The 24878-nt window shown below is 54.0% G+C and overlaps 1 protein-coding gene and 2 long non-coding RNA genes across 5 annotated transcripts in view; 2 read left to right on the forward strand and 1 right to left on the reverse strand.

Annotated features, from left to right (window-relative positions):
* The first annotated feature begins 340 nt into the window (after positions 1 to 340).
* On the forward strand, positions 341 to 6678 carry LOC130148159 (uncharacterized). The gene is made up of 2 exons (XR_008821482.1): positions 341 to 5091; positions 5950 to 6678. It is a non-coding gene; the product is annotated as an uncharacterized LOC130148159 (long non-coding RNA).
* A 217-nt stretch (positions 6679 to 6895) lies between these two features.
* The window catches only part of PEMT (phosphatidylethanolamine N-methyltransferase), a 43525-nt gene continuing 25542 nt past the window's right edge, over positions 6896 to 24878 (reverse strand). For 2 of the 3 annotated variants that reach the window (XM_056336417.1, XM_056336419.1), the window contains exons 4-8: positions 18538 to 18683; positions 14124 to 14235; positions 9903 to 9977; positions 9090 to 9150; positions 6896 to 8331 (exon numbers count right to left, since the gene is read on the reverse strand). In XM_056336417.1, the coding sequence (XP_056192392.1) occupies positions 9096 to 9150; positions 9903 to 9977; positions 14124 to 14235; positions 18538 to 18683 (388 nt within the window). In that variant the 3' untranslated portion in view covers positions 6896 to 8331; positions 9090 to 9095. Of the gene's footprint in view, positions 8335 to 9089; positions 9151 to 9902; positions 9978 to 14123; positions 14236 to 18537; positions 18684 to 24878 lie in introns of all 3 variants that reach the window. The other variant, XM_056336418.1, reaches the window with a different exon arrangement.
* On the forward strand, positions 9984 to 15299 carry LOC130148158 (uncharacterized). The gene is made up of 2 exons (XR_008821481.1): positions 9984 to 11723; positions 14443 to 15299. It is a non-coding gene; the product is annotated as an uncharacterized LOC130148158 (long non-coding RNA).

Below are 24878 nucleotides of genomic sequence, written 5' to 3' on the forward strand. Positions count from 1 at the left end.
CAGGATAGCAGAAGCCTTACCTACACACCAAGACAGATGTCAGGGACAGGTAGAACACACAAATTTGTGCAGCACGGTGTATTTCATCAGCACTGCTTGGGAAACGGATGGTGCTGAGCTTTCCATCTCCCCCAGGTGTGGTCTTACACTTGGATATTAATTTAAACACTGTCCAAAGGTTTACAGAGGAGTTGGAGTTGTTGTTGGGGGGGGGGGGGGGGGGAAGGGAGGGGTGGTTCAAACAGCCCCTCACGGCCCCATCCCTGCCTGCAGGGAAGCATCCAGCCTGGCAGCAAAGGCACAAGGACACTTTGGGGAGAGAAAGTGGGACAGCTTCCTATGTTTATTGATCTGTGTGTGAGACAGCGAAGGAGTTTAACAGCCGATTGCAAAGCACAAATGTATCACCCCAAAATAACGACAAGATCATTTAATTGAAGCAGTTGATGGAAAACAACAGGGGGAATAGGAAGCGCCAACCTCTGGGGGGACAGACAAATCAAATCTCTCGACTGGCGTTTATTGCTAACCGTACAACTATTAATAGTGCCAGAACAGGTAAAAATAGCCAGCTTGAAGTCTGCTCCTTGGTTAACAGACTTCAGCCACGGAAAATCCATTTGCTGCCTCCAAAAGGCTCATTGGCGACAGCAAAGGCAGAGCACACCACAAGGCAAATGTGCCGCCAGGATCCCGTGGGCTCGGCTCAGGGGTGCCATCCTGATGGGGACACCCCAAAAGCAATGGCAGGGACCCTGGGCAGACGGAGGAGAGCTGATGGCTGCGGGAGCTCCGGGGGAGGGAATATGGGCACTGCCTGTGCTATTCCAGAGCCCAGCTCCTTGCAGTCACACAGAGCTTAAGGAGAGGAGCATTACAAGGCATTAGGCTGAGTCCCCCCAAGATCATCTAGAAACGTGTCTCATGGTGGAAGCAGAGCACATTTGCCGGGAGCTGGCTGCCAGTGACTGATGATGCAGGACCCACCTCGCTGTGAGGCAAAGCCTTCCCACGGTTATGACTCTGCTAAAAATCACCACCTATTTCTGACCTGACTGCAAACAGCCTGAGTCTTAAGCAGGGGCAGGCAAAATAGCATTTTCCCCACGGCTGCCATACCGCCTGCACAGTCTGACCCTGCCCTTTGCGGGGTGTTTTGCTCCTCACCCAGTTTTGGAGGATACAGGATCTTTCACAAAGGTGCTCGGTACAGCAAGAGCTGCAGGCAGACTGCTGTGCGCAAAACCCAGTGGCTGCAGACACCTTTAATGGAATCAAACACCTTCAGCACACATCAGCCCCCCTTTTCTTGCTGTTCCTCTCCCTACCTGCACCCTCCTGGGGTTTACCAGCCACCTGCTGAGGGACAAAACCCACCCAGTGACCACGAGCAAGTGGCTGAGGGAGGGAGATTCCATGAAAGTCACACAAACATCCCAGTGACAGAACATGCAACTCCTCAGGGTCTGGCTTGGACGAACTGTGCAAGAGGCAAAATAGAGCTCACAGCAGCATCAGCCTCGCAAAAATGTAGGAAGCAAGATGTACCAGGAGGCAGGAGTGTGCACCACGCCGCCTGGCCCAGGGACAGGCGAGCGGGGGGATACTTGGAAAAGAACAATGACATCAGAACATGGCTTTGATTTCCGAGTGTGCTGCAGAGCTGGGAAGTATCGTCACCCCGGGGTTGAGCTGGCCTCGGCTCACAGCTGGGTCCTACGGGTGCAAGCGGTGAAAAAACCCAGGCTGGAAGGGCTGTTCCTGCCTCTCCCGCCCCGGCACACGCAGACCCCGCAGCCTCTCCCAAGCTATGGAGAGGAGCACATCCGACTCGAGCTCCTTACCGTTGCTCTTAGGTTGCTTCGCATCCTACCAGGGGTTTGTCCCCTGCACAGCAGCACACAGCATCCCTGGGCTCTGGACCAGGGCTTTGGGAGCACGCACACAGAGCCAAGCCTGCCCCCCAATTCCTGTTTTTCCACTCCCAGACAGGGACCTGGTCTTCAGACAGGCCCCCCCTCCCAGTTTGTGTACAGCACCCCGGCGTGCTGCTTGTTAGCCCGCTCACAAATAACCAACATGGGCTGTGCGTTTCCCAGCGGCTACTGGGGAACAGTGGGGTCTTGTGGGACCCCAAATCCTGCCTTGGCTGCTCTCCTGGGACGAGAGAAGGAGCAAGGGGCTGGAGGAAGAGTGGAGCAGCTGGGTATGGAAGGGAAAGGAGGCTTTAGCTATAGCTCTTGCTTGTCCCCCTGGGAAAAAGCATCTGATTAAATCAAGATGCAACATCCAGGGTTGCTATTCATTCCCTATATTATTAGCTTGTCTCATTTTATTAAATCTCCTTTAAGGCTTTTCAGAAGAAGCACGTAATTCACAACATATAATTTTTCCCAGATGAGATATGATGCAGAAGTGGGCTGCTTTGTCGCTGGGGACCAGGGGGGTGGGTTTATTTGTTTCCTTCCCCCACCCCCTACTTCTTTAGCAACACTTTCATGTCTCTTGATTCCTTTTAGCATTTGGGATTTGATTAAAAGAGAACCTGAAAGCCTGAGACATGCCTTAAATCCCCAGTTCCTTGAGTCATCCAGGCAAGGGGTGGTGAGAGCTCCCTTGGAGACACCATCCCTGTGCCCAGCACGATGCAGCTCCCGGAGCAGCCTTGTGCTGTGCCGTGGTCTCCGGACTTTCTGCATCAGCTCCCCTTCTCCCATCTTTGGTGTGTGTTTGCTGCAATAAACTCACCAGAGTCCCAGGGATGGGGCTGCAATGCCGGTATCGCAGTGCAAAGCCAGGGAAGTGGTGTTATCCAGGGGCTCACTCGGTGCCACTGCTTTCCTTACCGGCAGCACAAACACGTGCTGGATGACCAAGCATGTGGTGAGCGCTGGATTTCTGCTGGCACCACACCGCAGGGGGCTTGGTTCCACTGCCTCACACCCCAGGGACAGTGCTCTGCTCTCCAGCAGAGGCTGTGGAACCATCTCCACTCTGAGTGCACCCAGGTGACATGAACCCATTGTCAATAACCATGAGGCACAGCTGGGCCAAGAGCTCCATACAGAGCAGAACTGGGGTTCCCCAAGCCAGGGGCAGCCTGGGAATCCTCTGCTCCCAGTTTCCATCCCACCTCATGCCAGCCTTTTGCCCACAGTTTGCTCCAAGGCAGCAGCATGCTGCCAGCATCCAGCATGGACAAAAGGCGTTTGCATGTCCTGGATGTGTCCCCAAACTCGAGTGCCTTCTGCTCCCTTCCAGAGAGCAGCAGCCTCCCTGGGATTAGAGAGAAATGTCACCTGTAACTGGAGATGGGCAGCGACAGGGCCCCGAATATGAGGCACGGCGGAGAGGGAGGCTCTGTGACCCCAGCGGTCGCATTGCTACAGATTTCAGGTGGGTTCCCTCCAGCTGCCAGGGTAGGACAAAACTCAAAGCCCAAGAGGAGGTGCGGAGCCAGCTGGGCAGCAACGGATGGAACCAGCAGAGGGATGCGCAGCCAGTGCCGAGGGCTTGGAGCCTGGAGGTGCTTTGCGTCTCGGTCCTGCATGTGCCCCCACTCCTCCGGCGGCGGGGTCCAGAGGGGGCTGAGGGCAGCGCAGGGCTTGAGGCTGGGGGTGGAGGTGTGGGGCGGGGGGGCTTGAGCTGGGTGAGGGCTGAGCCCAACACGAGGACCCTCGAGGCTTCTCTCAGCCTTGGTGCAGCCCAAAGCAGGACACAGGCAGAGCTTGGCCCCGACATTGCCTTCCTGGGGGGCTCTGGCTGCTCTGCCTCCCCCCTGCAACCCTGATTCAGAAAGGAACCGCTCGGTAAACAGTTCCCCTCTGAAGAAAACGCAACATGGGAAAAGCAGCACATTCCTAGGATTTTTTTTTTTTTTTTTTGAAATAAGATCCAAGGAGGATGCAGCACAGCGTGGCCAGCTCACTGGCTGTCCCGGGGTGGCTTTTTAGTGTGGAAATTAAAGAAAACAGCCTTGTAACTTGTCCTCTGGCACATGGCGGGAGCTCCATGCGTAAAGACCCCTGGGGTGGAGGGCGGAGGTGGGCCGGGGTGGGGTGGATGGTGTCTCCACACCGTCCCTCAGGGGTGATGAGAAGGGCAGGGGGAATGGTGGGTATGGGGCGCTGCCCTCCCTGGGCTGGGGGTCATATTGAAGCATCCCCTGGGCACTGGTGAGGCGGGGGCTGCCTGCATCCACAGACCCCAGAGCAGGAGCCTGCCAGCAGTGACTGTGAGGCTCAACCCTCGCTCTACTGAGGCAGGACGGATCCTGGTCCTGCCACAGGCATTTGTTTAGGCTCCAACACTGGTTGTTTCCCACCGGGAAATAGCTTCCCACCAGGGCGCTCTCCCATTGCATTTCTCTGTGACCATTTAAAACCCAGACTTCCTTCCCTGCACAGCAGGGACAGAGGGGACTGATTTATTCCCCCGTAAAGGTAAGTCCTGCTGTGTCTGCCTTCCCTGGATTAAGGGGTCCCTGATAAAGCACTCAGTGCCCACACTACCCCGAAAGCCCCCATACCACCTGCACTCAAAGCTCATCTTTGCTTTTGCATCAAATCCCAACCGCTGGCAGACCAGGCAGTCCCCCCTGCCCACGAGCGGCTGTGCAGGGACTCAGCCCCAGCGTCAGGATGGGTGCGGGAGCCACTGCCAGGGTCCTGAGCCCCCGTTTCCTTCCCTAGCCAAGCGTGACCAGCAATCCAAGCCTGGCAGGAGCCCAGGGACATGGTGACTTCTCCATCGCTCCACCAATGCGACACACGCTGCATCAATTGCACCATGTGTTTACTCTCCGTTCCCGGCTAAGCATGTTTGTTTGCCACCGAAGGGCCAGTGGCCGTTCTGTGAAGGCAGTGCAGCAGCGCTGGGTGAAAGCAAACAGGGGTGTGGGTTATGGGTGGTCACAACGGAGAGCAGGGCCTTTGGGGAAGTGTCCCCTGTTCTGGAGGTCCCCACCATCAGGTTGCCTTCAGGGAAAAGACCACAGGACACAGCCTCCATCTCCCAAGGTGTCCCTGGATGAAGCATCCCACGAATGTGGAGCTGGGCCCACATCACGTGCCCGTCACTGGGGCTGTTTGGGTTCGTATGGGTGATCCCCCCTCCCCAAAAAAACCCACACGCCATTTTGGGAAGGGGAGACACGTCCTGGGGAGCCATGCAAGTGGCCACGTGGAGAAAACCCGTGTGGAGCACGAGGGTGGGCACAGCCACTGTCGGGGGCTGTGCACCAGGATGGGGTGAGCCGAGGCAGTGCGGCGTGATGGACGTGGTGATCCAGCCGTCCCTGCCAGGCAGGAGTTGTGATTTAACTAGTTTCCCCTTTCCTGGTGTTTGCTCTGGAGAAATGTCCCGAACATCAAGGGAGGCGTTATCTGCAGTATCTGCACACAGCCTCCTGTGCAGCATTTCCCAAGGCTACAAACAAACCTCCTTGCCAAGCTCAGATGGGCCCAGCAAGCCCCACACTGGATTTTGAAGCTGTGAAGTTACAAAACCAGACCCATGACCACATTTCCAGGGACTCTGACTGGTGCTCGATGCCTCCCCAAGAGCTGGAGGGATGCACCTACCCATGCCAGCATGGCACCAAGGCTGCAAGCGGATGGTCCTGGGGGTCTGACAGCGCAGGTCTCTCCTTTGGAAGCAGAAGCAATCTCATCCTGACCTGGAGGCCATGAGGTCCACCCCTGCATCCATGCAGGATGTGGCCCAGCTGCAGCCAGGTGCTGGCCCTGAGGATGGGAAGGAGGGAAATAGCTGCGACAACCCCAATGCTTCATGCTCAACCTGAAGGTTTCATCCCCACCCTCTGTAAACTCCAATTCTTAGAAATATTAGGTGATTGGAGAGGAATCAAATATTTTCCCTTGTAAGCAAGGACAGCCCCCCAATACTGTTAAACAATATAACTAATGATCTGTGTTCTCCTCCCCGCAGCCCAGGCGAGCAGCACAGCACCACTGGGGACTGGCCCTGGCCAGAGCCCAACCCCCTGCCCGAGGGACAAAGGTAGGCTTGGACCCTGTGAGATGGGCTTGAACTTCACCTTCCCTTCAGGAAGAGAGCAGATGCCTCTGAAACGTCGAACTCCAGCTCCACAGCAGCCAGAAGCAGCTCTGCGAAGGCTTGTTAATCCGTGCTGGCTGCTGTGGCAAGAGCTACTAAAAACGGGGATCTGGCATAGTCCCACAACAAACCCTGTACAATGCAAAGCCAACACGGAGCGGCTGGGAAGTGGGAAGGGTTGGGCTGGAAAGAGCAGGTCAAGGGGGATGGAGTCCGTGAAGCCAGCCCCGGCGCAGCACCAAACTCCTGCGCCTTTGGGATGCTGTGAGCACAGGAGGGAAAGCAGCTCCGTCACCGGGGTTTATGGTGACAGACACCCATTTTGGTGGGGCTGATGCTGGCTGGGGATGGGAATGGTACCACTGGTGTCCCCCTGACCTTGCAGAGGGGACAGGGAAAAGTGTACACAGTCCCCAGACTGGGAACAAGACAGCAAAAATACAGCCCTCGCTGACTTCTTGTTAAGAGCAATCCTTCCCGCAGCAGCACGTGTCTCTTCGGTAAATACTGATTTCACCTCTCAACAAATCTGAATTTATTTACATCAGAGACTTTGAGCCAGGACTGGCAACTCTGACATAAATTGTCTGAATAATGCAACGTGTCCTCTCCTTGCTGGTTGCTATGGGTACTGGGCTGTTTTAGCCTCCATCTAAAAACATTAACTGTGAAGGGGATGTGGAAACTTATCTAAAAATACACTACTATGCCCAAGTCTTTAAAAGGAAGGTCATTAAGTTGGTGAAAAACAAAAAAAGTCGTTCTGAAGCGGTGCCACACAGCGTCCGTGTGCCTGGCCGAAGGAAACAGGCTGAACTGAAAAGAAACCAGCACTTTTAATTCCTGCTGAGTGATGCCCGAAGGGTGAATTACAACATGCAAAGCAAAAGGAAATCGAACCGTTTCACGGAGATGACACTGAGAAAAGGGAGGACCCTCTGCGGAGGGGACATGACATTGAGATGTGGCACCGCGTCCTGGTGCCTGCGCAGGATTCGGCAGCAGCACAGCTCCCTTCTCAGCACCACTGCCGGGGGCTTTATGCTGCTTTTTTTTTTGGTCATTTACAGCTTATTTCTCAAACTGTTCTGGGAATTTGTAAACACTGAGCCTGGGTCTGGAGCATCACCCCTGGGATGTTCCCATTCAGGGCAGGATCCAGCACCGGGCTCTTTGGGACTGGCCGAGGCTGGTGGCAGGGCTGGAGGGGCAGATCCGTACCCGGCTGCTGCACAGCGCAGAAGGCAGAAGCAGCCCTATCCCTCCCTCCCACCCACCGCCCCTGCAAGGCAGTGAACAATAGCTGGAAGGCACTGCATGGTGGGGAAGGCAGGCAGGACCCCCACCTGGCTCCCAGGGAAAAGAAAGGGGCTGGGTGGGTGTGGAGCGGGTCAGGGCACCGACACGGCCAGGGATGGGATATCTGCAGGGCACGGACAGCGACTGACTCTTCCTCTTGGTCTTCTCCAGGCTGGGGTTTTCCCGTGGGATGGCTGCCATCCCTCCATCCCCCTTGGGTGGCGATTTAAATCATACATTTACTTCTACACGTTTTTCAGTCACTTTTCTCGGAGACTTTGCAAATAGTGCGGCGATGCTACAAGGCTCCGCACAGGTGGGAAACGCTCTAGACGGGGAGGTTTCCCTCTCCCAGAAAAGAGGGGGTTTGTTGCTGGGTTGGCAGCAGTTTCCCCTCTTCCAGCCATGTTTGAATGCCTCAGGGGCTCCTGAGCCCTCGCTGTTGCTTCGCCCGAGCTTTTGTTTGCTTCCCGTGGCTCTTCAGCAGCACCTTCAGATGATCTTCAGGATCAGCCAGAGCTGGTGCTTCCCTGCGCTCAGAGCTCACTTGCCAAAGGTCCCCAGTGTCTCCATCATTACTCTGCTTGCCCTCCAGTCCAGGGCTGGCACTGAACTGCTTTTTCCCCTGCAATCTTTGCTAATCAGTGTGGGAGAAGAGGCCAGGAGGTCCTGAGCTGTGTGGTTCCTGGGAGAGCATCGCCTTCACGGCGGGAGCTGCGGTGACCCAGCAATGGGGACAGAGACCTGGGGACAGGGACCTCCAGCTCCTGTGGGCTGCAGCGAGGAGGTGCCGCCACGCTCGGGCTGCTCCTCTGATTGCTTCCAATACCGCAGGGTGCTCAGTTGGCTCATTAAGGGTTGCTGGGCTAATTAGTAGGATACATCTCAGTAGGAAAACGGGCAAATCGGACAGCGTGGGGACCAGAGGCACGCTGCACCAAGGTATCCGAGACACTGCTTTGCAAAAGACAAAGAGACAAGAGCATGTTAGGGACCTCACCGGTGCTACACCATCTGTGCCGGGGTAGAGGCTACGGGGCTGCCAAAACCTCGGCAGCGCTGTGTGCTTGTCCAGCCTCTCCAGCCACCAGCAGGCAGAGGCACTGGGAGCTTCCAGGGTGGCATTTAACCCCCGGCAAAGGAGCCTGGGCAGGGACTTGCGCTTTTGCAGAAGCCTTTGGCTCCAGAAGCAAGCCCCTGCTGGGTTACTGGGGTGAGCTGGTGCAAGCCCCCGTGCAGAAACACTCCTGGCTCAGGCAAGGAGAAGCCTGGGGCAGGGATGCTCGATTTCCGTGTGGGGTGGGGGGGCACGCTTGCCCTCTTGCACCATCGCTGGAGCACCTGCCATGGCCAATAGCTGCTTTTTTCTGCCTGATTTAGACTAAGCCTAGAGCCTTGAAGCTCCCCAGCAATTTTCCCTCATACCGACTCTCAAGTCTATAATCAAAACAATTTGGGGGCTGCTGGCTGGGTGCCAAGAGGCGGACACAACCGCTGCTGTGCAAAGCCTTCCCACCTGAGTTTTTGCGGAGGTTTGAAGCTCAAATCCCTTGAGAAGTGCAGGAAGGGCTCTGGAGGAGCCGGGGGAGGCAGGGCTGGGCAGGGGGGCACTGGGAGAGTGGATGCTGCTCCCGTCCCCATCTAACACGCTCGTAGGCGGGGGAGCCCGGCAAAGCAGCCCCTCTTGCTGAAACACTGATCAGCAAACATACCTGTTGCTACTTGTTCTTCACTCCCTTCTGTTTCTGCCGATATATTTCCTCTGTGAAAGGCCTGTAGTCGGGAGGATAGGAATTTGGGGAGAGAGGGGCAAAAGAAGGGGTGAAGAATTAAAATCAGGACTACTGCGTGCTCTCCTTTGCACCCAGAAACTCTGCCCTTCGCAGGCTGGCACAGCCTGACTATTCCTGTGCCATGGCAATCCTCGGCTCGGTCTCTCTGACTGTGAAGCAGCTCCAAGCTGCTCCCATCCCCGTGTCAGGTGGGATGAGGCTCCGAACACGCTCAGACTCCCCCTGCATGCAGAGCAGCCTCAGCTCTCCGCATCTCCGCTCTCTTGCAAATACTAAAGACTTTTCACTGCTGAAGTACAACCACTGCTTCTGGGAACAATTCTGGGCTGCTCTGTCCTGGGCTGCCGGCTATTGTGGTGCAAAACCTCAGAGAAGCCCATCCAAGGAACTATGAAAAGCAAGCTCTTCTTGCAGGGTCTCTTCAGATGACACAATGAGTCCTCTCCCTGCCTGCCTTATTGTTCTTGTACAGACGGAATCAGGCACCCGAAAGAAAAAAAGCTCTCATTTTGATAAAAATAAACAAACGCATAAATGTTCCTAGAACTCAGCAAATAGTTTCAGAGAGGAATCTGCCCATTATCAAAACAACTGAAAAACAATCCTCTGTTTTCCTTCTTCCTCGCTGAATTAATTGGAAAAAACATCTCTACTTCTGCAGTTCCCCAAAACCTCAGGAGTTAAAACTGGTAGAAATAATTAGAAGCTCTCCAGTTTTGCAGAGCTACTCACCCCTCATACAGCATTGCGATTGTGTAGGAAATTGCCACTACAGCTGTCAGCAAAAGGCCAGCTGGGCTTGCGTGCCTGTTTTGAAAGAGAAGGAAAAGATCAGGTAAGTACATGGGCTTATGCAAGACCTGGTTTAGAAAGTGAAATGAGACGCTGGGCTCCATGAGAGCGCTCTCTTGCTCATTAAACAGAAGTGAACAAAAGGGTAAGTTTTTTTCTACTTAATGTTAACGGTCTTAGACAGATGTTACTTGGCAAAGACTCTTCCCCAGCCTACTTCGGCGACTTCTTTTAAGTCTGATCCCTGCACGTCTCTGCTAAGAGAGCTTCTGCTTTGATGCTAAGTCCTGAGATTGTAAGGCTGTTTAATAGCTGAGCAGCTGCTTACGTACGGCTGTGGCTCCCAGCCAGCACGCTATAAGGGAAATGCCTGATGTGCATGGAAAGATGGGCCACCCAGGGTGCAGGAGACACCTGGCAGACAGAGCAGCATATGGTACCTATACATCAAAACGGTGACTGAGGCATTGTAGGGCTGGGGATGGAAAGGTCCCTGCCTGCCCTGTGACAGGTGCCATGGTGGGGCTGGGTGCAGGGGTGCTGGGGGCTCAGTTCACATTTAAACCCAGTTCAAGATGTTTTAAGAACACACCATATCACCCCCAAGGTCCAGCTGAATGGTGTCCTTCAGCAGGAGGTCACCAGGCACAGCACTGGGGACTGACGTCACCCATGGCACCGCACTGTCTGGTTATGGGCAGAGGCGCTTGAGGGCTGTGGATGCAATGTGGATGGCCGTTCCTTTTAGCACCAAGGCCAAAGAATCAGGACCAAAAGATCTGCATCCCGTGCTCTAAAGAGAGATGTCAATGTAGGCTGTAATCCTGCATCACCCACCTGAGGACACTTCTTTGATGCTTGGCCCAAAAGTGTCTGATGCAGATGCCGGTGAAGGCAGTGGGGGCTTTGCTAAGGCACCAGGATTTCAGCTGGTGGGTTACAGTCCCCAAACCAGGTGCCAACACCATCCTGCAGTGTGTGAATTCCCCGAGGTGAGAGCAGCCACCCCAGGAGCCGTTCCCCACTTACTAATCCAGCACCTTTGAGGTCCAAGCCCCACCTCTCCCCAGCAAGGAGCACGGCTGTGTCCAGCTCACCACAGGCACCAGCCCCTACAAAACACCCTTCCTGCACCTCCAGCTAATGGCTGCAAGTGTTACCCTTAATTAGCACACTGCTGATTGCCTTTAATTGCCGGCTGTAGCTCAGCACTGAGCAGGATGAGAGCTGGCTGTCAGCAAAAAAAAGGACTCAGCTGGTCCTTGATGAGGATAAACATCCTGCGAGCCCTGTGCAAGGCGACTGGTGCTGCTGGGAAAACATCCCTTCAGAGGAGAGACCGAAGTACCCAAACCTCCCACTGAACCCGCTTTCAGGTACCGCCTGGCCTCATCAGTTCCTGGAGAGACGCACACAGATTTTCACCTTTTCACTGTTTCCATTTTGCAATAAGTTTTTCCCTCCCTAGGAAGCATTGGGCAACTTCTTCCTCTCCCAACCCCCTGCTATTACATGCTTAGTCATGTCTCCTCCTTGATTCCTATCAGAGAGAACAAATTTGCATGATTGTTTGTTGACAGCAAGACCTCTAATTGCATCATTTGGCTGCAGCTCCAGCTCTGATTTACACAGCCTGTTGCCATGAGTTAAAACACTTCCCTACCAGAGATACACAAAGCTGTCCCCAAACAGCTAATGCTCCATTTGTCTTTCGGGAGAAGGGAGGCTGCTCCGTGCGCACGGGCGATGGGAAGCAGTTGGGTGAGTTGTTTCTCTCTTAGGAGCTCGACCTACTTATTGGGCAACGGCTTGTGTTGTAGCAGCATTGATGATAAGTCAGCCAGGAAGGTTTCATGGTCCTGGTAGGAGGTTTTTTTTTTGCAAGAAATCCGTTTGTCCCCAGCCCGTGCCGCAGCTCCCCATGGCTGCGGGTGGTCTGCAAGAGCAATAGTGGGGGCTCGAATCCTTCTGTGCCGGCGCGCTGGTCCTGGGTACTGGATGTGGAACACCTGCTTTGCCCTTTCCTCCTGGTGCTCTTCATCTTCTGAAAGCCCTGGGACTCATCTTCTGAAAGCCCAGAAGAGTGCTGGGACTCCCCAAAAAAAACTCAGCAGCCTGAGCTGGAGCGTGTCCAAAGGCCAACAAAGCTGGCAAAAGAGTCTAGAGCACGAGCCCTGTGAGGAGCTCCTCCTGGGGGAGCTGGAGGGGTTCAGCCTGGAGAAAAGGAGGCTCTGGGGGGACCTTATCGCTCTCTCAACTGCCTGACAGGGGCTGTAGCCAGGTGGGGTCGGTCTATTCTCCCAGGTAACAAGCGACAGGACAAGAGGAAACAGCCTCAAGTTGCACCAGGGAGGTTTAGATGGGATATTAGGGGAAATGTCTTCACCGAAAGGGTGGTCAGGCACTGGGACAGGCTGCCCAGGGAGGTGGTGGAGTCACCATCCATGGAAGTGTTCAAAGAACATGTAGATGTGGCACCTGGGGACATGGTTTAGTGGCATATTTGGCAGTGCTAGGTTAACAGTTGGAGTCTATGACCTTAAAAGTCTTTTCCAACCTAAACGATTCTATGAGCTGAGATCCCAAGGAAGAGAAACAGCCCAAATCACCGCACTGAGGGCTGTGCAGAGCCTCCCCAGGGCAGGCGGGCGGGCTCCTGGTGCCACTTTGCACAGCTCCAGCAATTTGTTAAGAGCAATTATTTGTCATGCTTCGCTGCCCTTTACAGTGGCAGCTTTTTAATGAGAAAAAGGAGGCAATCACGCTGTTATCCCGAGCCACTTGGAGCTGCCTTTGCCCAGGATTGTGGTGGAAGACCAGGCAACATGCACCTGGTGTGAAGCTGCTCTCTCGCAGGGGCGAAGAAGGGATTTCTGTGACAGAAACGGCTCAGGAGGGTTCAGCTGATTCTGCAAAGGTTCTAGGAAACAGTTCGATGCTCATCTTAGAACAAATAAAAATCTCATTATTCCTCCTTCCGTGCTGTTGCAGGGGTGGTGGTGCTGGTCATTTCTGCTTGCGGTGTGGTATGGGGGGGCTCATCCTGCCCCAGCTCTGCCCCACTCCCCCCAGCAATATCTGTCTGCCGTTGTGCCACTGCTGACCCCACGGCTGGCCCTCCTGCCCGGCACTGCTGCAGCCCCAGCAGCGAGCCCGCTCTGGCTCTCGTGCACCGTTCCCCAGGGTTCAGACCCCGTCCAGCACTGTGGGTCTGCCAGGCAGCAAACAGCCTCATGCAGCCAGCCCCGATGGCGCTCGGGGCAGGGGGGGGGCAGGGATTTCAAGTGCAGAACGAACAGCAGCAGCGTTCAGTGGAGAGAAGAGAGAAACCATCAGCTTTACTTATTACCAGGGGCCTGAAAGTACTGCACACGTGGCTGAAAAAGTGACCAGAAAGTGACAAAGCACTTCATTTTTTCCACCGAAGTAGAAAAGAGGTGCTCACACTGAGGAGCACCAGTGCAAAATATCTAGTGATAACGGCCTGCAACGCTCTACAGGCTCCTGGTGTAACGCAGCCAGGGGTTTTTTCTCCTGGGCAAATAAATAAAATGTGATATTAAATGAAAACCACATAAAACTTGTTACACTGAATAGAGTATATTGCTCATTTGCTGCTAAATTACAGCCTATTCATTTCCTCCTAAGCAGGCTATTAAGCTGTGTTGTATCACATGAGGAGTGTTTCGGAAGTGTTATCACCGTGCAGTGGGGGAAAGGGTGTGTGGGCTTGTTTTGCTTTTTTCGGAGGTAATTACAGGGTCACGCTGATCCCCCATATCAGTACCCTGCCCCTGCTGAGTGACACCCGGCATGAATTCGGCCCTGACTGTTGATTTTTCCACATGCAGAGCCTGCCAAGGACCTCGTTCAGCTGCAGAGCATTTGCTGATGCTTCCTCTCTCTCCCCAGCACTTGGCCGTTATTTATTTTTCTACAATTAATGCTGCAAGTCTTTTATGACAGCAGAAGACTTTGCACGCACAAAAATAGTGAGGAAGCACAAGTCAGGGCGTGTTGCGCTTTCCCTGCCATTTTATTGCTGACTGCCATCACCGAGGGTCCCTGTGGGCCCTGGCGCAGCCTGGCCCCGCGCGCCCTGCCACGCACAGACCCCACGGGCACCCTGCAACCGGTGGCGTTTGCGGGGTGCGTACTCACATGAGGGCCCAGCCCAGGTAGACAGCTGTGCTGCCCCAGTACATGGGGTTATCCAGGATGCTGAAGGGGAAGCTGGTCACTTTTGCCTCCATCAGGATGCCGAAGTAATCCCCTACGGAGCAAACAAAGGGTTTCTGGTTAGGCTCCGTGAAGCTGGGAGTCATGGGGGGGGCTTTGGCACGCTGATGCCCTGTGCCACGGGGCATCCCTGCCAGGGATACAGAGCGAAGGCAAAAAGGGGTTTAGCTACTGACTTCCAGGCTGAGAAAACAGCAACAGATAGGTTGGCTGTTTACTCTGTGTCTATCGGCTTTTCCAGGAATGGCCCATGAGGAAGGTCTGTGCATTGCAACGAGGCTACGGCAGCCACGTCCCTCATCGGGGAGCAGCTCTTGAGGTCCCAGCTGATTCTGGCATTCTCATTTGAACACTGCCCATCTGATGCCACTTGATGAGGAAGCACGTGGAACCACAGGACCAAATCCATTTAATGGGGAAAGAAGCCCAGCGCACTGTAATGGTGTTTTGAGATGTTATAATCACGACTGCCACCACCAAATGCCCTCATTCAATGTCACCCTTATCTCATAGTTCAGAGAATTTCTCAGAATTTCAGAAAATAGCACCTCTACCTACAAAACACTCAATTATCAGCATGATGGTGATAATAGGTGATTGTCATCTGTAATGAGGAAAGCTTTCAGAACTGTCAGCACCCAACCAGCCTCCTATCTACCTCAGAGTCATCCTTCCAGCCTCCTGAAAGGATCTTGGAAAAGAAATGACAAGCAAGTAGATGTTATGCAGCTTGTGAGCAGCATTTCAGGGGGAGAAAGGGCCAGGATGCAGATCGCTGACTTCTGTTGGTCTTACAAGCGAGGCCACAAAGCCCAGCAAGGACTTTGCTCCAAGTCCACTGTACAAGACACAGCATCCATCAGCAAGAAGCAGTGCAGGTCCATCAGCCCAGGGAGCTGCCACCGCCCTGGGTCGCGTTCTCAGCTTTGCTGCCAGCCTGTTCCCTGACCTTGGGCAAGTCTCCTCCATCCCTCCCGGTGCTATTGTGCACCGATCATAATAACAGTCTTTCTTATAGCACCGAGGGTGGTGAGGATTAATGTATGGTGAGAAAGTGCTTGGATATCCAGATAAAAGGCATTACAGGAGTGCAAACTATTCAAGATTATTATTATTACCTGGATCGTAGTGTAATTTCTTTGACCTCACACAGTGCAAAAACATTTATTTCTAAGGATAAACAGCACCTGCCCAATTAGACAATACTTTTGGGCTTTAACTACAGGCCACTAAGTGAGATAATTGCCTGGTATTCATACTATATGTTCTCACAGTTACTTGGCAATGCATTTCTGAGATTGTTCTAGTAGAAAGAACACATCACCCCCTGCCACAGCCCATTTCCGTGTGTTCTTATGTGTCAAAATGCTTCATTATACCCTGCCCGCCCTCGCCTTTGGGTTGAACACCTCGCTCTCCAAATGGCATTTGCACAAAGCCCTGGGTCCGTGCAGTGGCAGTGGCTTATCCGTGCCTGGCACCGGGGGGGGGCCTGGGACCCTCTGGCAGGCTCCCTGCCAGCAGAGCACACAGCAGCTGGGAAGAGCAGGCAGCTCCCCCAGGACACGAGCTTTTCCAGTTTAAACCCTGCCTCTAGACCCACACAGTTAAACGGACATGACCACCAGAGAGGACCTGCAGTTTTTCTGCTCAGGCAGGTGCGAAGGGAAAGGACTGCGCGTCGCGTGGCACAGCATCAGCCTGGCACATCTCCGGTGCCCCCGTTAAGCTCTCAAATCAGGAACCAGCTCCTTGTCAGGCTGAGGGACTTTGGTACCTAGTTTGAATTATTTTTTGCTGGAGGTCAGCCTAACTCTCGTGGCACAGGGTAGACACTTTGGATCACAGCAGCAAAAAGCCATCTAATGCACTCCACAAGGTCCCCCCCGTCCCTGGAGCCTGACCTGGGCTGAAGCACCACCTCCACTTCTCTCCACAGAGCCTCTGGCTTCACCATAGCCCAGTAACAGACTTTGGCCAAGTCAGATTTACTTGAAATCTTAGTCAGTGCTGGAAGGAACTGCGCTCGGGTGCGAGACAGATAGGCTCAGACAGGTAGAGCCACCTCTTGGTGCCATTGGCTTCCAGGAAGCCAAACCCTTGTTCCTACGTTTGTCGGGAAATAGGGCAAACGGTGAGGCAGACGGTGCTGAACTGATGCCTGAATCCCTGCCAGGGCACGGTGCGGAGACAGGGGCCCAGGAGGATGGCTGTGCTGGGGAGAAAGCTGCCGGGGCAAGGGGCCGCATCCAGCCGCCGCAGAGGCTGGGGTCGGTGCTGCTGTGCGGGAGATGGGGTGGCACAGAAAGGCTTGTTGTAGAGGGGTGACTCTCTGCACTGCTCTCTCGCTGCACTGTTTAGCCCACCTGCAAGAGACAAAGTGCTCTGCAGCCACTCCAAAGCTTAAATGTGCTGTTAAAGAGGAATCTGCCGGGCAGCCCCAACGTGGTCTCTTCTGCCCTGCCTGGTTCAGCCCTCACTGCTGTAGGAAAACCCCGAAGGAAAGGGTCAAATGTTATTCCAGTAAGTTTTTGAAGTGCTTGGGTGTCAGAGGCTCTCTCAAAACTTCTCTTGAGCTCAGATATCAACTGGAAGAAGCAGCTGGACACCCCCTTCTTGCCAAAGCAGTGCGGCCCTTTGCTACCTGCAGTCAGAAGTGCTATCACCAAGGAGGACCCTGCTCCTCCTGCAGCACCAGCACATCACTAAAACCCTGCATGCAGGAGGACGTTGGAAGTACTAGTCCAAAGGGATCCCCAAAGACCTGCAGACCCCTTGTCTTCCCCAAGGCTGAACAACATTCTCCATTAAGAGTCTGCTGACTTGGAGTCATGGGGGCTTGCACGGAGCTGAGAAGCTGTTATCGGTCCAAGGACGGATGCTACATGGGGCTCCAGCTGCACCATGCCTCTGTGGCACAGAGGTCCCGAGCCAGCCCAGCTGCACTAGCCCATGGTCTTGGCCTCTCCCCATCCCAGCTCAGCTCTGCCCCAGTGCCCGTCATGCCCCGGCTAGCAGAGAGTGCTGGCCTCACGCCCTGCTTGCATCATGCAAGGCTCGGAGCTGTGCAGCCGCAGCCCGGTACACTGGTAGCACAGAGACCTCCGCCGGCCGAGAGGATGGAGCAGAAGTGCCCGATACAGCCACTGACCCCTGCCTCCTCTGTGCCCCGGGGGATACGGGAGCCACTGGTCATGCAGAGCAGAGGGGGACAGGGCCACTCTCACTGCTTATGCTGAGCCTGACTCACTTGTTTGCCTTCCCCCAGCAGTTCAAGTCCTGTGGATCCTCCTGGTCGGATGAATCAGGCTTACATAAACAACCCTAGACCTGGCTGAACTTCAGGAGCATTCAAGCAGCTCTTGCTGGCGGGTACTCCTGTGCCCAGCCTCCCTGGACATGTAGGCACAGTGTCACTCCTACAGGCTGTGGCTGATTTTGGAGGACAGGGGTGCGCGGTAGCTGGGGGACAGGGGTGTAACATGGGGCCAGGAGTGGGGCTGCACAGATGAAGGGTAAGGGCATGTATTCGGGAGTGCTGAGCTCTATTTCTGGTGGCAGGATCTTGGCCAACTCAACACATTTCTTTGCAACTTCACTTGAAACCTGGAAGGCTTATTACCTCCCTCTCTTCTTCCTGGCGACGCTGCAGGAGCTAATTGAATTTGGTTTGTAAAGCACTTGCAAAAGCACAGCCTAAATGCAGTGTCAAAGCTGGGGCTGTGATTATTTCAGCCAGCGGGAGCTGCCCCTTTCCTTAGATATTTATTGTTCCTGTCTCTATTTTATTTTTATGAATTCCACACATACTGGCATGTTTTTAAAGTCAACAATGCTAATAGAATTACTCTCTAAATGTGAAAGCAGGCGCGGTGGAAAATGCCTTCTCCCATAAAGCGGCAGATAAAAGAATCTGTCAACGAACATCGGGTTTATTGCAGAGGGAAAAGCAAACGAGATCTTGCATCTGCCTGTGTGTCGAGTGGGTGGGGGCATAGAGCACAGCTGCCGGACAGCTCGCACCCGCTGCGCTGTGCCGACCTGGTTGTGGGGTCTGCACTTGGGGTCCCTTTTCTGGAGGGCATTTGGACTGTCAGATTATCAGGTGCTTTCCAAAATTTCAGACTTGACATGGAAGGTGATGGGACTCATTGTATAAAACCACTGCCAGGTAAGGACATGGTGAGATCGTGCTTTGGTATCATAAAGCCAAGAGAAAATCTAACAGCCCCAAGGACAGGGACAAGGAAATTCTTACAGGACTCTGCCCTAGCAAAAGACCCTTGCAAGAATTAAATGCACATTCTGCTTAAGCTGTTGAATTTTTGGTGCTTACCTAGGAACGTCCCAGTGAATCCCAGTGCTAAGAAGCTGGAGATGACGAACAGGGTCCCTACAGCCAAGATGGCCAAGCCCGAGTAATAGCCCCAGCGGCAGTCCAAGCCCTCCAGCTTCGGCTGGCTCTTCATGGCTTCTGTAAAGCTGTCAGAGAGACAACAAGGGCTGTTAAAAGCGGCGACTCATTACTAACATCACCTACCTCTCCCTGGGAGATACGGAGCTTTGGGAGAGGATGCTGCTGAGAAGGACCCTTCCCCAGGTCCCTTTTTTCCTCTAGACCTACTCAGCCTCCCAAGGAGAGAAGCAAGGAGCCGCAGCCCCATGAGCAGCCAGGGCTTGCTGGGGCAGCCCTTTCTACTTGCAAGCCTTGCTCACTTCTGGAAATACCAGCCTCACCGAGCAATATCAAAAGCTTTGCCTTGCTCACTAACCCCAGATTTCATCGTGACTGGGAGCTCTGGGAAAGCCACCCTTGCAAACACTGGAGGCTGCCATGCCTCAGCACAGGGCTTGAAGGGTTGGGAACGATCGATCGGCTGGGTTATCTCGTGCTCCCACCCCCGTTCCTCTCCATCAAAATATTTTGCAGTGTTCATGTGTTAGCCACGTGCCCAGGAGTGATTCACGGCTGAAGCCTGACAGTGAGGGGGAGGACTGGGACGGCGAAAGGAAAATACTAGAGACGCGCATTTTCAAGTGTGAACACAGCTTCTCAGCTCCCAGCTTGTTCAGGCATTGCAGGTCTGACCTTCCAAATAACTCGTTTGTGAGTGGAATAATTGTGACCCTTCCCTTCAGCCCCCTGAACTTTGCCCAGAGCAGGGCTTGACAGGCCCAGCACCTCACATAGCTCCGACACAAATGGATGACTACAAAGAAGACAACACTGTGATTAAAAAAATGCCCATTAATAATAATGAGAGGAGATAACAGACCCGCAGAGCTGTGCACAGTGTTTCTCCACATGCTGCTGACACATGAGGCAGGAAACTTTGAGCCTTTTTTTAATGAGCACCCTGGAGGCTGAAATTCAAGTGGAATCGCAGCTCTCCCACGCCTCCGGCCACCGATGCCTGCCAGGGCTGGGCCAGGAGAGCTGCTCCTGCCCGCACTCCCAGGCGCCTCAGCTGGAAAGGGCTGCCGTGACGTTACTTGCAAGGCTCGGGATAGTTTTTTTTCCCCATGATGTCCAGCCTCCCCAAGCCCTGGAAATCCCTGGATTTTCTCTGTTGCCCAAATGAAAGCTGAGAGGGACAGCCCTGCCTGCCTGGCTGACAGACAAGCGGCTGGAGATGCTCCTTTCGAAGTCTCAAAGACCAGACAGGAAGTTACATGCACCAAGCAAAGTCCAGGATGATATTTAAACCCCATAGTTTAGGGACCTGGATAATTTTTTTTTTTTTTTTTTGAGCTCGTTCCCACTAGGTTTTCTATTGTCAGAAGTTTTTAGGACCCCGGAGCAAGCCATTTAATCTTCACTTTGGACTGGAGCAAGGAAACAAAACAGAGAACAAATGTGATGTGCTTGGGAGCGAGCAAGAACACAGCATCTTGGTGATTTACACTCCCCACGCTGGAAATCACAGGGAAATTCTCTTTTCCAGGGAGCTGAGCACAGGCAGAGGAATGACAGCGTGGCCCCAGGTGATGTAAATGCACACGTCCCCAGGGCTGGCCCTCCTCCAGCACCCAGCACACCTCCTCGAGCTCACCAGGCTCACACTGGTTTAGCTTCAAATCCTTACTGATGGGAACACACAAATCTGGATGCAACGTGAAGCAGCAGCAGCTGCACAACCCTTTGCATCATTTCCCTGGTATTTATTTTTAAATTACACAAGTCTCCCCTATGAGAAAGCCCAAATACACACCCCTGCTACCAGCACTGCCTGGGTTTGGGAGGAAAGCAGTCCCCCTGCGGGGATGTGCCTGTCCCCCTGAGCCACCCTGGCCTGGCCGTGCTCTCAAAGCACAACGTGAGGTCCCTGGGGATGCTCTGGAGCTCTCTTCTCCCACAGAGGAAGATGCTAATGCCTTTTCACAGCACTGGGGGTTTGACTGTGTGTCCGGCCAGGACTTCTCTACAGGGCACCAGCACTGGGAAGGGATCTCACAGTGATCAAAAAACGCTGCTGCTGATCCCTGGGGAGGCAGGTCTGGGAGAGCAGCACTAAGCTGGCCCCAGCTGCCTGGATTCCAGCCCCCAGTAAAGAGACAGCCAAGCAGAGAGAGGTACAGCTACAGCAAAGCACTCAGAGGCTGCTTCTTGCTCTAGATGAACTGCATTCAGGCTATCTTACATCCTTGAGGCTCCTCCATCCTATGCTAGTGACCCGACTTGGCCTCAGAGCATAAGAAGGACAAAGGTGGCTTCAAGAGCATGAACTGGTTGACTGCAGACCAGCCTTGAAGGTTTTGCAGTCAGCACGTGATGCGGTTTGTTTTGGCAAAGCAGTCTCCCCTGCTCCAGATGATCCCATCCTTCCTTTTCATGGTTGGATAGACCTGCATTAGTTATCCTCATCAGCATGTCTTGCTCGGTCCCCTGCTGTTTGGCTTACAGCTAGAGAGGGAGGTGTTTGCATGGAGATAATGGACTGCCTTTCCCTCTAGTAATGTTTTATATCTTCCTAAACACACTCTCTATTTGCATTAAACATGATGCGTGCAGGAGTTTTCAGAATTGGTAAATAAACCTTTTAAGCATTTATGATGCTGGGCCATGACAAGCAGCACGGAGTCGTCAATTATTCTGGCATCCACGACTGCTCCTTGGTGGCGAGGGAGCCTCACCGCACTGCATTTCACCCTCCCTGGCAGGGGGAGGACAAGGTGTTGGCCATCTCCCTTGCTAGGGGAGCTAGTCATGCAGCCAATCTGTCATGAAACCAGTCCCTTTCACCATGTGCCTCTGAGTCACGTTTGTTACAGCATTTATTTCTGGCTGCATGACAAGGCAGCGGCCCAGCTCGGCACCCGAGAGGACACCAATTAAAACCACGCTTTTTCCCAGTACCTGGAAATGCTTTATGTGCCGAGTGGAGCGATTGCCATGGTGAGGAGCATCCCTCTTACCAACACAGGGGAGGGGTGGGTGGGCTGTGACCTACTTTAATCACATACCTGGCTGCTGGCACGAGGATGTCTGGCACTGGGGGGGCAGGAGGGGGGTCTGGAAGGTGCCCCCAGCTTTGGCAAACAGCAACTGGGGAAATGGGGCTTCCCCTGACATCTCCCCATGCTTGTCAGCACGAAGCACGACACCGGAGGTACCCATTCTCCACCCCACCAGGGAAAAGACCAAATCCATCAGCTCCACTCTGGCCAAACTGGCAGATTTGGCCAATTCCTGGCAGAGTGGGAGCAGCTGTGGCGGCTGCAGTTGGGCTGCACAATGGCCACGGCGTGCCGCAGGGTTCTGCAGGGGGGAAGCCAAGGCAGCAGGCACTGTTCTGCCCACCCTTCCCAAAACAGGGCACACTGGCTCACTCAGCCACTTCTACGTGCACATCGCTCCTTTGTGGGAATCACAGACTGGTTTGGGATGGTTGGGACCTTCACAGGTCACCTAGTGCAACCCCCCTGCCATGGGCAGGGACACCTTCTACCAGCTCAGGTTGCTCAGAGCCCCATCCAAGCTGGACTCTAATATTTCCAGGGATGGGGCATCTACCACCGCTCCTGGCAAGCTGTTCCAGTGTTTTACCATGCTCATCATAAAAAATTCATCCTTACATCTAGTCTGAACCTCCCCTCTTTTAGATTACCGCATAATAAACCACAAAAACTGGAAAACCACTCAAAATGGTACCGAAGCACAGGGACAGAGATGTCATGCCGGTGGGCTTGCAGGAAGAACATCGGAGCAAGGGAACCTGGCTGCAGGTCCTCCTGCTGGGACACAGAGGACACGCAGGCAGGTTTGCACCAACAAACACCAATTTATCCCCCCAGACTATGGCAACTGAAACACCGGAAAACTTAATCAAACCCACAGCCCCAAATACATCCCAATGGCTGCATGTTGCACAAAGCAAACCTGAGAACACCGTGCTAAGAGACAAGCTGAGCTTTTAGGTTTCTGGGCCTCTTGGTGGCCCACAGCGAGCATATTTTGTCAGCCCTTTTCTGCAGAGGAGTGTGGAGACCTCATCCAGCAAACTGGGTCGCTGCTGGGCTGCTCCCAGCAGCGCTCCCTTTGCCTGATCCCAAAAACCAGCCTGGAAACTGGGGCTGGCAAATGCAATTGGGGCAGAACTGGGCCAGGGGCCGGCAGGCAGTGAGGAAGCAGCAGCGATGCCTGCATCCAGGGCTTCCGAGGCAGCAGCCACCGCTGCAAGGTGCCGCACTCGCCACACAGGACGTCGGTCCATCCCCCACACCTGAGGTTTTGTTCCTCTCAGCAAAAGGAGGCAACGGGGGTAAAACCATCCAGTGGTGCCCAGGCAGTACACACTGCAACAAAAGATCTCGTTCATTTGAAAAAAGCAACTCCAACAACACTAAAATTGTCCTGCCGATACCAGCGGCAATTGTTACCCTGGTCATCATCTTCACAGCTTCTTTTGCCAATAATGACTCTGCTTTTCTGCCAGTGCCAGTGTGCGTGTTATTTAGGTCAGCTGGGGGCTATGGCAGCTTCTCCCCCTGCCTCGCTTCTCAGCTGCCCTGTTTCCTCATCCAGATGCCCAGCAGCCAGGCCGACAGGAGCAGGAGGTGCTACTAGCTGCCTGGGGCTTTCCGCACACAGCCATCGGAGATTGCTGGCAGCGCAGCTCAGAGGGGACATCAGCTCCTTTGGGCCACACTCGATTCCCAGCATCAAACTTGGTCACTTCTGCACAAGAGGCCACGCAGTTCTCTGATCAATACTGTTTACACCGTGCTCGTTCATGGTACTAACTTATAAAATTAAATGAGCATAAAGCCGAGAGGCTCTACCAGGCAATGACAAACAACCCGTTCCCTGTGCAAAATCCCAACCCAGGGTGGATGCATTTTCTTGAAATCCCAGTGCCAAGCAAGAAGCCCACCCATGCAGGAGGCAACACCCAGCGGGTGGCATCGACGAAGGACTCCATGCCAGCCAGCAGCGTGGTACCCACCGAGCACATTGCCAAAGGCGCTGCCCTCGCTCAGGGGGTCATTCCCACAGGAGGCACCATAGCCCTGGGCACCCCAGGACCCTCACATCTGCAAGCCCCCCCCCTTCAGGGTGTGCACGTGGGTGTTGCCTTTACAGCTCAGGCAAACACCCCAAGGACCCTTAAGGTGGGAAGTTCATCAGCTCCCTGCACACAAAGACACCTGCACACACCTGCCCCGAGATGGGGAGTTTGCCAGGGTGTGCAAAGGGAGCACGGGAGGGTGTGCAGGCAGTGCCAGTGGCAGTTTCCTGCACAGAGCTAATGCAGGGAAAAATATCAACAACACCGTAAGGCAGGAAAGAGAGGCACTGGCTCTATGTCTGGAGGACAGCAAAGGTTGTCACGTCCCACATCACACCGATAACAGTCATAAACCACTGGGGTAGTGCACACAGTGTGGGTAGTTCAAAAGTTCAGGCATTGTTTTCACAGATAAGAGCCTCAGTGATGGAAGTTCCCTTCTTCTTGCAGGATGCACACGGCTATAATGAAAATAATCATTGCACCAAAGCAATTAACGATGCTTGTCTTGTGCAGTTGACTAAGCAGGTCCCCCCTGGTCACAGGTCATTCTGGATTGCTTCTCAGAAGCAAGCCAAAACTGATAATGAAGCGCAGAGCTGGGAAGCACCTAATTGCTTAATTGAGCACAAGATTCTCCTTACACCCAACGTATCCCTTTGGAGCAAACCTTGCACGAGAGCATCACAGCACTGAACTGGGGACAGGACGACGGCACAGTGTCCCACACCACGTCACCTTGTGTGGGGTGGGTGATGAAGCAGCCATACAGCCCAGCTCCCGGGTGCTTTCAGCCACGATGCCAACCCACTCGCAAAGTTTCTGTCCGCTCTGCCCTCCCCTCCTCTGCCCCCAGCATGAAGCCTTTCAAAAATTCAGCTGCAAAAAGGAAGCAGTTTTAAAAACAAAAAGAGTCATCCTGTAGGCTCCTCAATCACTCCCTGGCATCCCCCAGTCACATAAAAAGTCCCCAAAGCACAAAGAGAGGATTTTTAAAGGCTGGATTACAGCACTAGGGGTGGAGGGACCCCCCGGGGCTGCCTCTTCTTGCTTGCTATCAGCAGCCTGCACGCTCTGTGCAAGCGATCCTGACCGCCGCGCACAGCCGAAGCATGAGGCACAGCTTATGCTTTGCCAGGTAGGTTGCCTCTGCAGGGCTGAGGAGCAG

This window comes from Falco biarmicus, chromosome 4 (assembly GCF_023638135.1).
Source record: "Falco biarmicus isolate bFalBia1 chromosome 4, bFalBia1.pri, whole genome shotgun sequence".
NCBI lineage: Eukaryota > Metazoa > Chordata > Aves > Falconiformes > Falconidae > Falco > Falco biarmicus.